The 13,861-nt window shown below is 33.9% G+C and overlaps 1 protein-coding gene across 3 annotated transcripts in view; it reads right to left on the bottom strand.

Moving 5' to 3' along the window:
* The window catches only part of GPHN (gephyrin), a 437,816-nt gene that overhangs the window by 114,975 nt on the left and 308,980 nt on the right, over window positions 1–13,861 (bottom strand). For all 3 annotated transcript variants that reach the window (XM_045201246.3, XM_071222011.1, XM_024568512.4), the window contains one exon: window positions 7,415–7,457. In XM_045201246.3, coding sequence (XP_045057181.1) covers window positions 7,415–7,457 — 43 coding nt within the window. The remainder of the gene's footprint in view (window positions 1–7,414; window positions 7,458–13,861) is intronic.

The following is a 13,861-nucleotide window of genomic DNA, read 5'->3' as shown; positions in this document are numbered from 1 at the left end:
GTTAACAGATTTTCATTGAAGTGGTAGTTTTTTTTAGAAGGCAATGCCTACACACTAAAGAACAATTGTTATAACAATAACAGTAATACTAGTAGTAATAACAGTAACAACAGCTAACACTTATTGATCATTGTGTACCAAGCATTTAGCTGTTTAATCCTCACAACAGCCTATGAGGCGTATACTTTTATTAGCATAAGGGGAACTGAGGTGAGGAAAGTGGGACACAGATAATGAATGAGCACTTGCCCAAGCTCCTACAGCTAGTAAGTAGAGAAATGAAGATGTGAACAGAGGACGTTTAACCCTAGAGCATGTTTTCTCTTATAAGGTAAGACAATGAGGACAGGTGTGTGATACTTGCAGATTTTCATTGTACCTCAATTTACATTAAAATGCAATGACTTGTTCTGCTTATGTGTAAGCCTAAATTTAAGCAGATCAATTTAAAGGGTATAGGCTTGTTAAACACAAATATTGCTTATTGAAAATTGTTTTATTGTGTTTCTAAATTAGAAATAACATTTGGGATTTATAACATTTTCAATACTAAGGGTTTAATGGACTGGATCTATCATTACAGGTAATATTTATCAAAGCTGATGGTTGTGGGGTGATGGACAGTTTTCTTAAGTATACTTAAGATCACTACTATTAAAATGGCAGCAAAAGTAGAATATCTGACATGTACGTGTGGGTATTAAAAGTATGTGAACAAGCCTGGCTGGCGGCTCACATGGTTGGAGTGTCATCCTGCACACCAAAGAGAGGTGAGTTTGAACCCCTGTCAGGTCATAGCTGGGATGTGGGTTCGATTCCCTGATCCATCTCTCTCTCACATCAACACTTCTCTCTCTCTCCCTTCCTTTCTCTCTAAAATCAATACATACATCTTTGAGTGAGGATTAAAAAAAAAAGTATGTGAACAAGAAGGAGATACAAGTAAGATTATAAATAAAAATCATTTATTATTTAACAGTATTAAAGTTTAATCTCATTTCTGAAAACTTTGGAATATTGAAGTATTAAGGTCAGTGGGAGGAACCCTAAAAGCCACAAAGTTCAGTTGGTTAGCATAAGGCTAGAAAACTCTTACACACAAAATAGAAAAAGCAAAGTCTCACAGAAAGTTGGGAGCTGCAGATAAACTAACATACCTAAAAATTTTCATTTAATATCTCTGGTAAGAATTTTGATGCATGATATTTTCTTTTCTACACCCACTGAACCCTGTTCTATTATATAATGAATGTCTCCGATAAAATAATAATGTCTTCAAGTAAACGTGTCTTTAAGATAAAATTATTTTAAAACTAAAAGCCCATTAGAAACGATGAATGTGCTAGTCTCTGAGAACTGACAAAACAATTTGGGAGAAAATATTATTTGAAAAGGAGAGCAATGCTGAGTTAGTTTCAAAAGAGAGCCATGGGAAATCCCTTACTTCAGTAGTAACTCAACTGAATCATTATTTTATTTTCTTGCTGCTGAGGTAGTAAAATCTCCTGATTCATTCAAAAGAGGAAGTCAGTTTTGCCTTTATATTAGCCAAAACCTGAAGTCTCTATTTTACTTATGTTATAATTTTTTAAATAAGAATCTCCAGAAATTAGCATAGAATTCTACACCATAGTTAAATAAAGCAGGGTGCCTGTTCATGAAGTTAGGGTGCATATAAATTATGTTGCACCCTAGGGATATTTCTGCCTGGATAACTACTATTAGCTATTACATTAGAATGAGAATTGAAACATGACTTTATTATTCTACTGTCTTCATCAATATAACGTTAGTAATCCAGAAAACTCTTGCTTAGGAAGATAAAACTTACAAATTACTTTATTTTTCATTCTAGGAACTTCCAGAAAGGCTCTTAAATAGCCAGCATCAAAGACAGTTTTATACACAAGACCCTTTTAAGCCCTCACCCCCAAAACCTTGCACTGGAGGTGGCTTGGGTACTGCTATAGTGCACAACTCCTTCCCAAGAATTGAGCACACTGTGGGCACAGGGCCCTGGTCTCCACTGCCTGCCATGGGGTGACCTGTCGCGGGACTAGCGATTGGCCTGTCCGGCCTGGCCCTGGGCCCTGGCTGAAGAAGTGGGTGGAGGGGCAACTGGGGAGAGGTGCCTGGAGTTTGGCACAACAGATCATACTAGTCCTAAGTTTGACATTGATATGTTGGTTTCACTTCTGAGGCAAGAAAATACAAGAGACAGTGTGTGATAAAAGTTCCTCCAGAAATGAAATACTAAGAGTACTTTGTGACCGGGACTGGAATCTCCACATGCAGTGGCCTACTTCATTGTGAAAATGTACAAATTATCACAGAAGGTAAAGTGAGTTGTAAAAGTGAGCCTGCCATTAAGATCCAAAGGAAGACAGATTAGAAGGCAATATTAAGAGAGCAATACTACTCAAAGCAATTTATGGATTCATTGCAATACCCATCAAAATCCTCAAAGCTTCTTTTTCTTCCAGAAATGGAAAAGCCAATCCTCTGACTCATATGGAATGGCAAAGGGCCTTGAGGAGGAAAAATAATACAGAAAAAGAACAAAGTTGAAAGACTGTCACTTCCAAATTTCAAAACTTACTATATACATTGACAGTAATTAAAACACTGTAAGACTGACATAAGGATAGACACAGATCAATGGAATAGAATTGACAGCCCAGAAATAAACCAGTACATCTATAGTAAATTTATTTTTGACAAGGATGCTAAGGCCGTTCAATAAGAGAAAGAATGGTCTTTTCAACAAATGACACTGGGACAACTGGATATCCACAAGTAAAAGAATTAAGTTGGATCCCTTCCTCACACTACATCAACCTTAAACTTAACAACACTGCAACACCATCTCTTTCTTGGAGTAAAAAAACTACGCATTGGTAGGTATCTAATAATCCTCTGATACATGTTCCATGTCCTTCATAACTGCCACCCTGGACGTTTAACATAGAAACAGTCTTTACTCCTTTGTAATATCATTCCTGCTAACTTGATAGGCAGGGCATACTGAATAAATGGAATTGCTTGGATTAAGTATTCTGATGGTTTCCTTCCTAGAAAACCCTGACTACTCCCCTATTTGTGATGATTACACTCATTTGGATATTGAAGTTCTCAAGGAGAGCAACCCCGAATTGAAGATTTCAAAAAGCTGCCAGACCTTTTGCATTTTATGGGCAAAATTTCAACAAATGTAGGAGAATTGCTGGGGTTGAACCCATTAAGATTCACATCAAGCCATCTAAACCTCTACCCCTAAATGCAAAATATCCTTCTATTGTTTTCATTTTATAGACGAGAAAACTAAGCAGTAGAAAACATACTGCAGGAGCTTCTTCCAGAATACATTTTAGCCCATCAGTTTCTTTTTTAAGAAAAAAACAGATTGCTAGATTGTTAGATAATTTATTTTTAAAAAGTAAGAAAAGTGGGCATTGATTTAAAACTCAAAATCCTAGCAACTCAAGAGAAATCCTGGATTTCTTTCTTCTTTTCTCAAGCCTCTTTACTTCAAGCTTTACAAGAGGCCCTGCAAGTAGGGAAGGTGCTACATACTATATGATTCAGAGAATAGCAAGTGAGTTGCATAATGCCACGAAGGCTAAATAACTCTTCACTCGAAAGTTTCATGGAATTACAATGACAGTGGCTCAGCCGCTTTACTTATAACATTGGCTTCTCATAGAATAACACGTGCTGATTTTGGGTTAGAATGTTGTTCTTATTTGCCTGTAGACTTCTCTGGGATCACTGATATTACTAAAAAATCCAGGAAGCAAATAAGGAAGTCAGAAAATTGGGTAATTTGACTAATAACCCTTTATCTTGTTCTGAAGGCTCCTCCGACTGAGAAAGGGATTTACCCTCTTAAGCTTAATTTTGTTGTTTTATTCCCTCCAATTTTATTGAGACATATTGACATACAGTATTGTGCAAGTTTAAGGTGTACAGTGTTATAACTTGACTTTCCTATATTGTGAAATGATTACCACAGTAAGTTTAGTTAACATTATTATCTTATATTGACACAAATATATTTTTTCCTTGTGATAGGAACTCTTAGGATCTACTTACTCTCTGAACAACCTTCAAGTATACCACACAGCAGCATTAACTATAGTCATTATGTCGTATATTACAAATCCAGTACTTATTTATTTTATTTTTGGAAGTTTGTGTCTTTTGACTACCTTCATCCAATTCCTCCACCCAATATGTCTGGACCTCTGGTAACTACAAATGATCTATTTTTCCATGATTTTTAAAATTCCGCATATAAGTGAGATCATACAGGATTTACCTTGCTCTGACTTATTTCACTTATCATAATGCCCTCAAGGTCTATGTTGTTGCAAAAGGCAGGATTTCCTTCTTCTTCTTTTTTTTTAATCACAACTTCTTTACCCATTCATTTGTTGATGGACATTTAGGTTCCTTCCATGTCTTGGCTACAGCAAACAAGGCTGCTATGATCACAGGGGTGCAGACATCTTTTTGAGACAGTGATTTTGTTTCCTTTGTCCCCAGAAGTAAAATTGTTAGCATTTGGTATTTCTAATTTTAACTTTTTGAGGAACCTCCATACTGTTTTCTATAGTGGCCGTACCAATTTATAATCCTACCAACAGTGCACAAAGGTTCACTTTTCTCTAATCCTTGCCACCTTTTATCCTTTGTCTTTTTGATGACAGCCATTCTAATAGGCGTAAGGTGATATCTCATTGTCATTTTGATTTGCATTTCCCTTATGATTAGTGATGTTGAGCATCTTCTCATGTACCTGTTAGCCACTCATATATCTTTTTCTGAAAAATGTCTATTCAGGTCTTCACCCATTTTTAATTGGATTATTATTATTTTTGCGATTGAGTTGTATATATTTTGGATATTAACCCCTTATCAGTTACATGGTAGGCAAATATTTTTCCCATTTCCTATGCAGTCTTTTCACTTTGCTGATAGTTTCTTTTGCTGTGCAGAAGCTTTTTAGTTTGATGTAGATCCACTTGCTGAATTTTGATTTCCGTTGCTTATCCTTTAAGTGTCATATCCAAAAAAATCATGGTCAAACTCATGTAAAGGAGCTTGTTTCCCATGTTTTTTTCTAGGAGTTTTAGGGTTTCTGGTCTTACAGTTAGGTCTTCAATTTATTTTGAGTTAATTTTTGTGAGTGGTGTGAAATAGATGTCTAGTTTCATTCTTTATATGTGAATATCCAATTTTCCCAGCATTATTTATGGAAGAGACTATTTTCTGTTAAGTATTCTTGGCTCTTGTGTCAAATATTAATTAATCACAGATGCTCTTGATTCTGTTCAATTGGTCTATGTATCTGTTTTAATGCAAGTGCCATACTGTTTTGAAGGAACAATAGTAGAAGGAACAATAGGGATATATAAGAAGGATCCATCATGTTTCCTCCAGGAAACTCGGAGAAGGCATCACAGAGGAGATCACATGAACTCAGTCTCAACAGATAAGAATTTTCTAGGAAAACAAGGGGAATGGATATTTTAGGTAGCAGGCGGAAGGGTCCAAAGGAATAGAGGCAGGACATAGTACTGAGAGAATGGTGAACTGCTAATAGGGTCTATATGACTGCAATATAGTAATACATGGCAGAGGAAGAAATAGAGAGAGATAAAAGTAGACTAAGCAATGAGATATTGAGGTTAGGACACTCAGAGTTAGAACAGCTTATGGTGATGAAAGACTTGTAGATGTAGCTCTGGGTATGAGTATAAGTAATAAAGTGGGGCTGAGAGGAAAGAATTTTAACTTACAGAAGTCACAACTATGAGGCTATGATGTTAGATGGGTTTCTCTACGTGGATCTAAATGGCTATATGGATCACTTACATGACAACTGCACCTGAAAAAACCATGATAAGAAAAACCTGGACCTTTGTGATGTCCTGCCAAAATGATTAACAGCCAACAAGCCAGTAAGAGCATTAACTGAAATGAAAGACAGTCTTAAAAACACAAAGATCCATTAGAGGTGAAAAAGGTTCAAGAAGTCTGTTCTCTGTAAGAAATTATTTTTGTTCCTAATCACCATAATCACTATCAGTTTATCCATCACCATCTGAAGATCAACCATAAACGGAAATTGTGCAGTAATCATAAAACATCATTTTAAAGTTCATTTATCCCTTTTATTTTATTTTAGTGAATATTCAATCATCATTCCCTTGACTCTTAGGTTTCTTAATCTTAGTATGGGACTATAGGACTTTACATCTCTTATAATTGAAGAGTCTTCTTCAGATTCTCGTGTCTTCCAAAAGTTGTGGAAACTCACAAAGGTATAGAGGTTAAACAGAGGTGTTCATGTTTATTTTTACATAACTCTGATATAAAGGTCCTGAGCAAACAATTGCAATGTGCTTGCCTCTCAATCCAAAGGTTCAAGGTAAGGTGACACAGATTCACAACACAGAAATGGGAAAAATTTACATTAAAGAAAATAAAATAAAAAATTCATTTTTACCTATTTCAAGTACTCCAATTATATTTTGATTGTTAAATAATAAACACATTCTACTGGAAATATAAATCATCTCATTTACTAAAACTTCCAGTGGTGTAAGTATCAAATAGACCCATTTCAGTATTATCCAACTGTACTTTTTCTCTTAAATACTAGGAAGAAGAAAGGATGACACCGTTAATATTAAGTGAAAGATAACAATATTAAAATAATTAGCACTCATGTAGCACTTTTCTCTTAGGATCCCAAACCTTTTAAGGGACAACCTTCAATGTCACATAATTTCAGGGATACAGGTAAGGAAAAGCTATTTATAGTTCCTTTTTATAAAATAAGAAAAATGAATAATATAAAAGGTTAAAGGACTTCCAAGTCAGTGTTAGTAGTAATCAAACAAAAAAAATAAAATCAAGGTTTCTTCATCCATAGTTCAGGGCACTATTTCTAAAACATGTGCCTATGAGGTAAAGAACTTTCAGGAATTCATATTCACAAAATGATTATGATGTACCCTCTCAGGAGTTACTTTTTGCTTTTTAGTTAGAGCCCTTTAGTGAATTCATATTATTATTGCTTTCAGTTAGTCTTTTTAAATAGATTTTGGCAGTGGGCAATGAAAGAGGGCTCTATTTTAGAATCACAGAGGAGCTCATTACTACCCTAGCTAGGAGTGCTATCAAAGTTTTGCTGCCAGCTTGCAAAAACAATTAGAATAAGGGAAAGATCCTCTAATATGCTGATATTAATACTTTCAGAAGGTAAAAACTCTAATATTCACATTCTTGATACAAATGTTACCTATTACCTTCTTCATTCTTCTACCAAAATGTTAGTTTTAGTTCTCATTCCTGGTGAACCACAAGCGCTAAATCAGTAGCCCATCTAAAATAAGGACATACTTACTGGCTCTGAGAATGTTCTCCTTGCTGCTGCACCTGGACTGCACCTGCAGAGAGAGCATAAACTCAGTAATTTAGGGCTTAGAACACAGATAACCAGATATATACACATTCCTACTGGGCAAGCTCCTGAGGTCTAGGAGCAAAGGTTTTATATACCTCAGATACCATAACTTGTTAGTAAAATTTTGTTACATTTGTTCCATATATTTTATATTATCCTTTCTTCACTTTAAACAACTAATTTATAGAAAAAAATTGGGAATATAATATTATAAATGTGACAGAGGTAAAACCAAAGGCAATTTTTTATTGATGTGTATTTGAAATTAGTATATGGAAAAAAAAATGCAAGTTACCACATATTGTGTTGTGAAACAGACCCTTAATGTTAAGACATTATGAATATCTCTTGACTAGAATAATGCAATTCAAGTAATAAAGTTGTAATCAAATATTCTATTGTCATTTTTGGTTATATATGGTAATAAAACAAAAAAAGAAAAATCTTCAGATATAATATTTATGTGTGATTTTAATGACATTTGTTATTTATTAATATTGGTTATAAAAGATGCTTCTGTTAGAAATCAATGAACTTGAACACATTTATCAGTTTGTATGTGTGTATATAGTTTATTAATCAGAAATCCTTAGATTTTGATTCAAATATTTTAGTTCTAAGTGGAACATTCTTTTAAATGCTACAAAAAGTGTTGATTTCAAGAGCCACATTGAATGGCACTACCACTTATTAATTTTATAGGAACTTGTATTTAAACTCCACACCTCTTCTTCCCATTCCACAGCAGCTTGCCCCAAATGGATATATACACAACAAATTAACTTCTATTGCTTAACACAATCTACTATTGTAATGAAACAACTTATGAAAGGAATGTTGCAACTTAGGGTGGGTTATGGTTGTCCGTCCCTGAAAAAAGCAATTGTTAATGCTTAAAAAAAAAAAAAAAACAAAAAAGAAAATCACAAACATACACACAAGAAAAAAACACACACACACCAAAAAATTAAAAAAACAAAGAAAAAGAAAGAGAAAACAAAAGAGGAAAAATAATTTCAGATGTTAAAGTTATTCTCTTTTGGCCCAGATTGTTGAATTAATTTTAAATACACTAGAATAAAGAAGCTAGTCTAAAACAGTATTTTTATATTCTTTTACTCAGAAGTTTTATGGAGGAACAATTCTGGACCAAATGGGAAACAAATTAATGACTACTTAAAACAATACAGGGAGGAAAACACAAGAGCGAGAAAAAAAAGAGAAGAGAGGGGCTTGAGGGGTTAACTCTAGTAAATAGAAAAGAAAGTATGGGTTTATAGAAGGGACGATATGTAAATGCAGAATGCTGTGCTATTTCTTACTGAAAATTCATACCAAGAATGTAAGAATGACTAATGAACTTGCTGCAAGATAAACAAGCAAGTTGGCATACCATGAAATGAAAATAAGTGTAACTATACCACTACAACCTTAAAGGAGAAAATAAACAAACACTAATAGAAAAATTAATAGACAAGCTTAAAACAGAGATAAACTACGTTTTAAAAAGCGATTCAAAGAACACAAGAGAAAGCTAAAGAGTGAGAGAAAAGTCTGGGAGAGAGAAGAAAAAGAAAGGGGAAAATGTTTAAAGACAAAAACAGAGTTCAAAGAAGTCAAATGGAAGTCAAGAAAGTCTTCAACAAGATGTAGAAACAGAAGGAGCCCAAACCCATAACGCAAAGCAATGTTTGCGAATGGAAAGCAGCTCCTGTGATCAGTAATAGTTACTCTTAAGTCGTAGCCTCTATTCCTCCAGAGTTCATCTTTAAGCCCTTCCAATCTAGAGTGGAGCTAGTGTATGGATAGAAACAAGAGATTTATAATGAACAGAACAGTTCAGATGAGTAGTTTAATTTGTCTCATCAAATGTTTCAACAGATTTGTATAATGTCTAAATGGAAATGGTGGTGAAGAACTAGCTGGCTTTACCAAAACAACATAACAAAACAAAAAACAAACCCAAACCAAAACAACAATAAAAGAACACCATCTCCCTTCCTTAGATGGCTTAAAAAATTAACAAAAAGTTCATTCATACCATAAATTTAATAACTAAACCTAAGTTTTGCTTTGTGGCACCTCAATTTAGAACTGTATATTTTAAACTGTTTTGGAAGAGAAATTTGGGTTGTAAAAACAATTCAATTCCCTGAATCTGGATTATTTATTTAGGTTCACAAATTGTCAAGAGCAGTATAAACCAATGTTTTCTCATTTATGTTACATTGGGCATTTGACCCAGAGTTGAGGGAAATCACTTTAAAAATATATAATTACATAAACTTTACTTTAGTGATCTTAAGTATGTATGTAAAAAAATTGAGGAAAATAATTAAAAAAATTTAAAAATATTTATGCATGTAGTGGATGCCCCTCTCTCTTACATCATGAAACTGATCATGTTTATGTATTTACTTCATTTTATGAAATCCCAATATAAAGATTTTACCTAACTCACAATGAAATGGAATTTACTTGAAAGAATAAAGTTGAGAAACAACTATTGTTCTTGTTATTACACATATGAACTATAAAGAAGATAACACGGGTCTGTCTTAAGTTTAACGGTTTACTGTTTTATTTTTCTTTATCTTACCCTGGCTTTTCAAAGGAAATTTAAAAAAGTTTAAAAAACAAAATAAAGCCAAGATTTTGAAGCCTAATACCAATCTGTCAAGAATTAAAAATGAAAGGTATGGTATTGGATTATTTATTACTTTATTCTGTTGGACTACATCTGACTTTATGGTGTTGACAATGAAGTCTGTGTTCAACTGGAATCAAAACTAAACAATGTGTAGAAACAGTGTATTATATGAAAGTCAATGGAGGAAATTAAATATACAAGAGACTTACTAAAAATATAAATATTCATTTACTAATCAAGACTGCTTTCAGACATCAAATAATTCATTTAATTCATTTCGACATGTGTTTATATGTGTAATATAATTTTGCTGAGGATCACACTGTCTATTAACAATTCTTAAAGTCATGAAATAGAAAACAAAATGGGGGAGAGCACGTAATAAATGGTAAGGGGAAAAGTGAAAATGCTTTAAACAAAGCCAAGAAAATTTTAGCAAACAACCACAGTCTGTAGATACAGTTAGAGAATTGACTTACCTTATGCTTAGGTCATAACAAGAATAGCACAGTGTTTAAAGTCAGCTCTTCATTATGGGAGGTACAATTGAAAGCCATAGGTTATAATAACATGAATTGCTACACAGAAATAAAGACTTTTTCAGCCCAACATGAAAAGCTAACTCTTATGGGAGAACATTTCAACTTATGTTTAATGCAACATGAAGAACAGTTGAGGGTGTAAACATCAAAACACATGAATCTCACACCAGTAAGAGAGAGACAGCCCAGTCTCTCAGGAACACAGAAGATTTAATCTGTGACCATAATCTGTGACACATATGGGAAGGCACATCACTCTAACATTGAAAGATGCATGCATGATGTATAACCACCCTCTGACAAGCCTCCACCCCAACCCCATCCCACTCGTACACACACAAGCCCACTAAGATACAGGGAAAGAATGTAGTGCCAAGCTGTTATGAAGAAAGCGGGACACACAGAAGCGCAGCAGTGGTCATGTGATTTGAGAGGTGTTCTTCCCTTAAACCATCCCATCACCATGCTCATTTAAAGAAGCCAGGAAAAGACCCTCTTCAATGCTGCAGTAGCTACGAGCCCCCAGCATGAAGCTAGTGTGTGGAATTTTGATCACCGTTCCCTGCGATGTCAGGGGCTCTCCAGTGGAAGCCAGATGTGTAACACCAGTTAGTGGGGTACAATGTGTGAATAACAAACACCCTTTCCCTTCTGCATCTCACAGAAGTGAGGGAGGAGAGAAACAAATAAAATAAAATCCACATTAAGAAGAGGTTCATAACAATATAAATATGTATAAATATTAAAATAAAGATTATATTTGACTGCAGGTTAACACAACTTAGGTTTCTTAAAAACTGTCTCTATTTTGCTGCTCACCAGGCTAATATGTACTTTTTCCCTATAAACACTTGGAATAAATTAATCAATACAATATGACTCAGTGAAAAATTCTGAGCAGTTGGTCAAATGGGGTTAAAGTCAGGAACAAAATAAGTCATCTTTGAGGGATATTAAGTCCTCTCTATTTTCAGCATAATTTTACTGGTCAGCAGTCATATTTAAAATTAGAAATTAAGGTTCTATATATCTGCTTACTCATGTAATCTGAGAAATTTTATGGCAGTTTTTTTTTAACACTCAACTTAAATTTTAACCTTTTTACATTTTAAAAAGCAAACAACAAAAAGCTATCTATTGAGAAACTTTACTGACTTTCTTCCCTATGTGCTTTTCTCTACTGTCAATTAAATATGGGTTGTTCCTGTTCCTGTCAATAATGAGCTCTTTTTTCTCACATCAGCTCTTTAGGAAAAAATTCAAATGTGCTTTTCTATAATTGAAGATAGTAATTAACTTCATCTATTTTATTTTTTGTATGAGATGAATTTTGACTCGTGCGACATGCAATTTAGTTAGCAGTTTTTTAATTGCTCAAAGACCATTTACTTATATTACCATTTCCTCTCCCTCATCCTATTCTTAGCAGGCCAGAATATCTTTACCTTCTTGTTAGCTTGTCTGTATTTTAGGCTCTAGGTCATTCTTTAATCTCAGTTTCCTCATAGGAAAATAAAGACCATGGGGCTCAAAGGAAATAAGTATCAGTGATTTTGGCTATCAAGGTGGAAACCAATATCAGGAGTCGTCATCAGGGGAGCCACTGACAGTTGTGAAGTAACTCCGAAAGCACACTCTGTTATTGGAACTTCCTCATCAGCTCAAAATGGAAGCAAATACTTATTTTTAATTCAAAGGAAGAAATGTATCCATGTACAGTTACGTTTTTCAATAGGGATCAACCACAACTTTTTGGAAATGTCATAGCCATATGGCCACATGTGCTGGTAGGAAGGCAAGCCATATAATCTAAGGCATGGGGCCAAGTCTGAATTACCTCCTCTATAATATTCCTTGTATTCTTGAACTCTTAGATTGTAGCAAGCTGCTTTCTCTTTCTAGAATATCCTATTGCTTATTTCCTGATCCAAATACTACTTGTTCTTTAAGATCCAGTCTAAAGAAAAAAAGTCCAGCCTAAATTATACCAGGTGCAAAAAACATTGCCCAAATTCCTTAATCAGAAATAAAATGATTTCTTCTTTCCTTGAACTCTTTTAACAGCCTTATTGAGATCCAATTAACCTACCATAAAATTCACTCATTTTAAGTATACAGTTTTATGACTTTTAATATATTTAGATGGCTGTACAACTATCTCTACAACCTAGTTTTAGGTTTACCTAAGCTTTTAAAGTCTCTTATCTGAACTAATATTCCAATTATTGATACAGGTCCCAAAATACACTGAAGGTTCTGGAGGGAAAAGACTTGACTTTAATTCTCTTTATATTCTCTTTCTACTAAGTCAAACATAGTGCTTTGTACAGAGTAAATAGTTGCTAAATTTGAATATTTAGTTTGTAGTAATTATAGTTTTTCAATCTCAGCAGATTAAAAATGATTTTTATAGTATCAGTATGATCATAGCCATTCCTGTACTAGCTTAAAAATAATTTTTACTTACTTGGGTCTGCTAATATTAAGAGATACAATATGAAGAATATGGATTATATCTAAGAAATATATGGGTACCCTATAGAATGATCTTAAAAGTTTGGAAAACACATTACTATTATTATTACTTAAGGTTATTAAATAGTGACATGTGGAATACATAAAGGTATTCTATACCAAAAGTTTCAGTTTAGGTCAAGAAGATTCCTTATTTTCCAAGAGAACAGGATATTCTATATCTCATACAGCCAGATCACTAGAATGAGAGATAATAAAGATTTTTGATGCATCATGGCCCCTTTCACTTCAATTTTTCTGACTTATTACACTTATTTAAGAATGATCTGTCTATGAAAGAACAAAGTTCATTGAATGCCATTTACTCACAAAAATGAGAGGACAGAAAAAAAGAACCTCATTGGCATTTCCTCAGATTATTTGCCTCTTTAGCCTACCCCAAAACAGAAGGACTGAGTTAAACATTAGGCAGCAACTCAACAATCTCAGACCCTTAAATTCTATTTCTTTCTCTTCCCATTTCTTATAGCAAACATGGATGATTGGTCTAGAAAGGCTCTCTTCCATAATTCCACTCATTCACTTTATCTACAAATTAGGGTACAAGTATTTGGCTCATCTGAGCCTAATGACAACCCATTTGTGTTCAATGAGATTTATGATAATACAACACATATGCAACTGAAGAACTCAAAATTTGGGTTTATTTCTCACATAAAA

Source organism: Desmodus rotundus, chromosome 7 (genome assembly GCF_022682495.2).
Source record: "Desmodus rotundus isolate HL8 chromosome 7, HLdesRot8A.1, whole genome shotgun sequence".
Classification (NCBI taxonomy): domain Eukaryota; kingdom Metazoa; phylum Chordata; class Mammalia; order Chiroptera; family Phyllostomidae; genus Desmodus; species Desmodus rotundus.
This window is presented reverse-complemented; position numbering and strand designations above follow the sequence as displayed.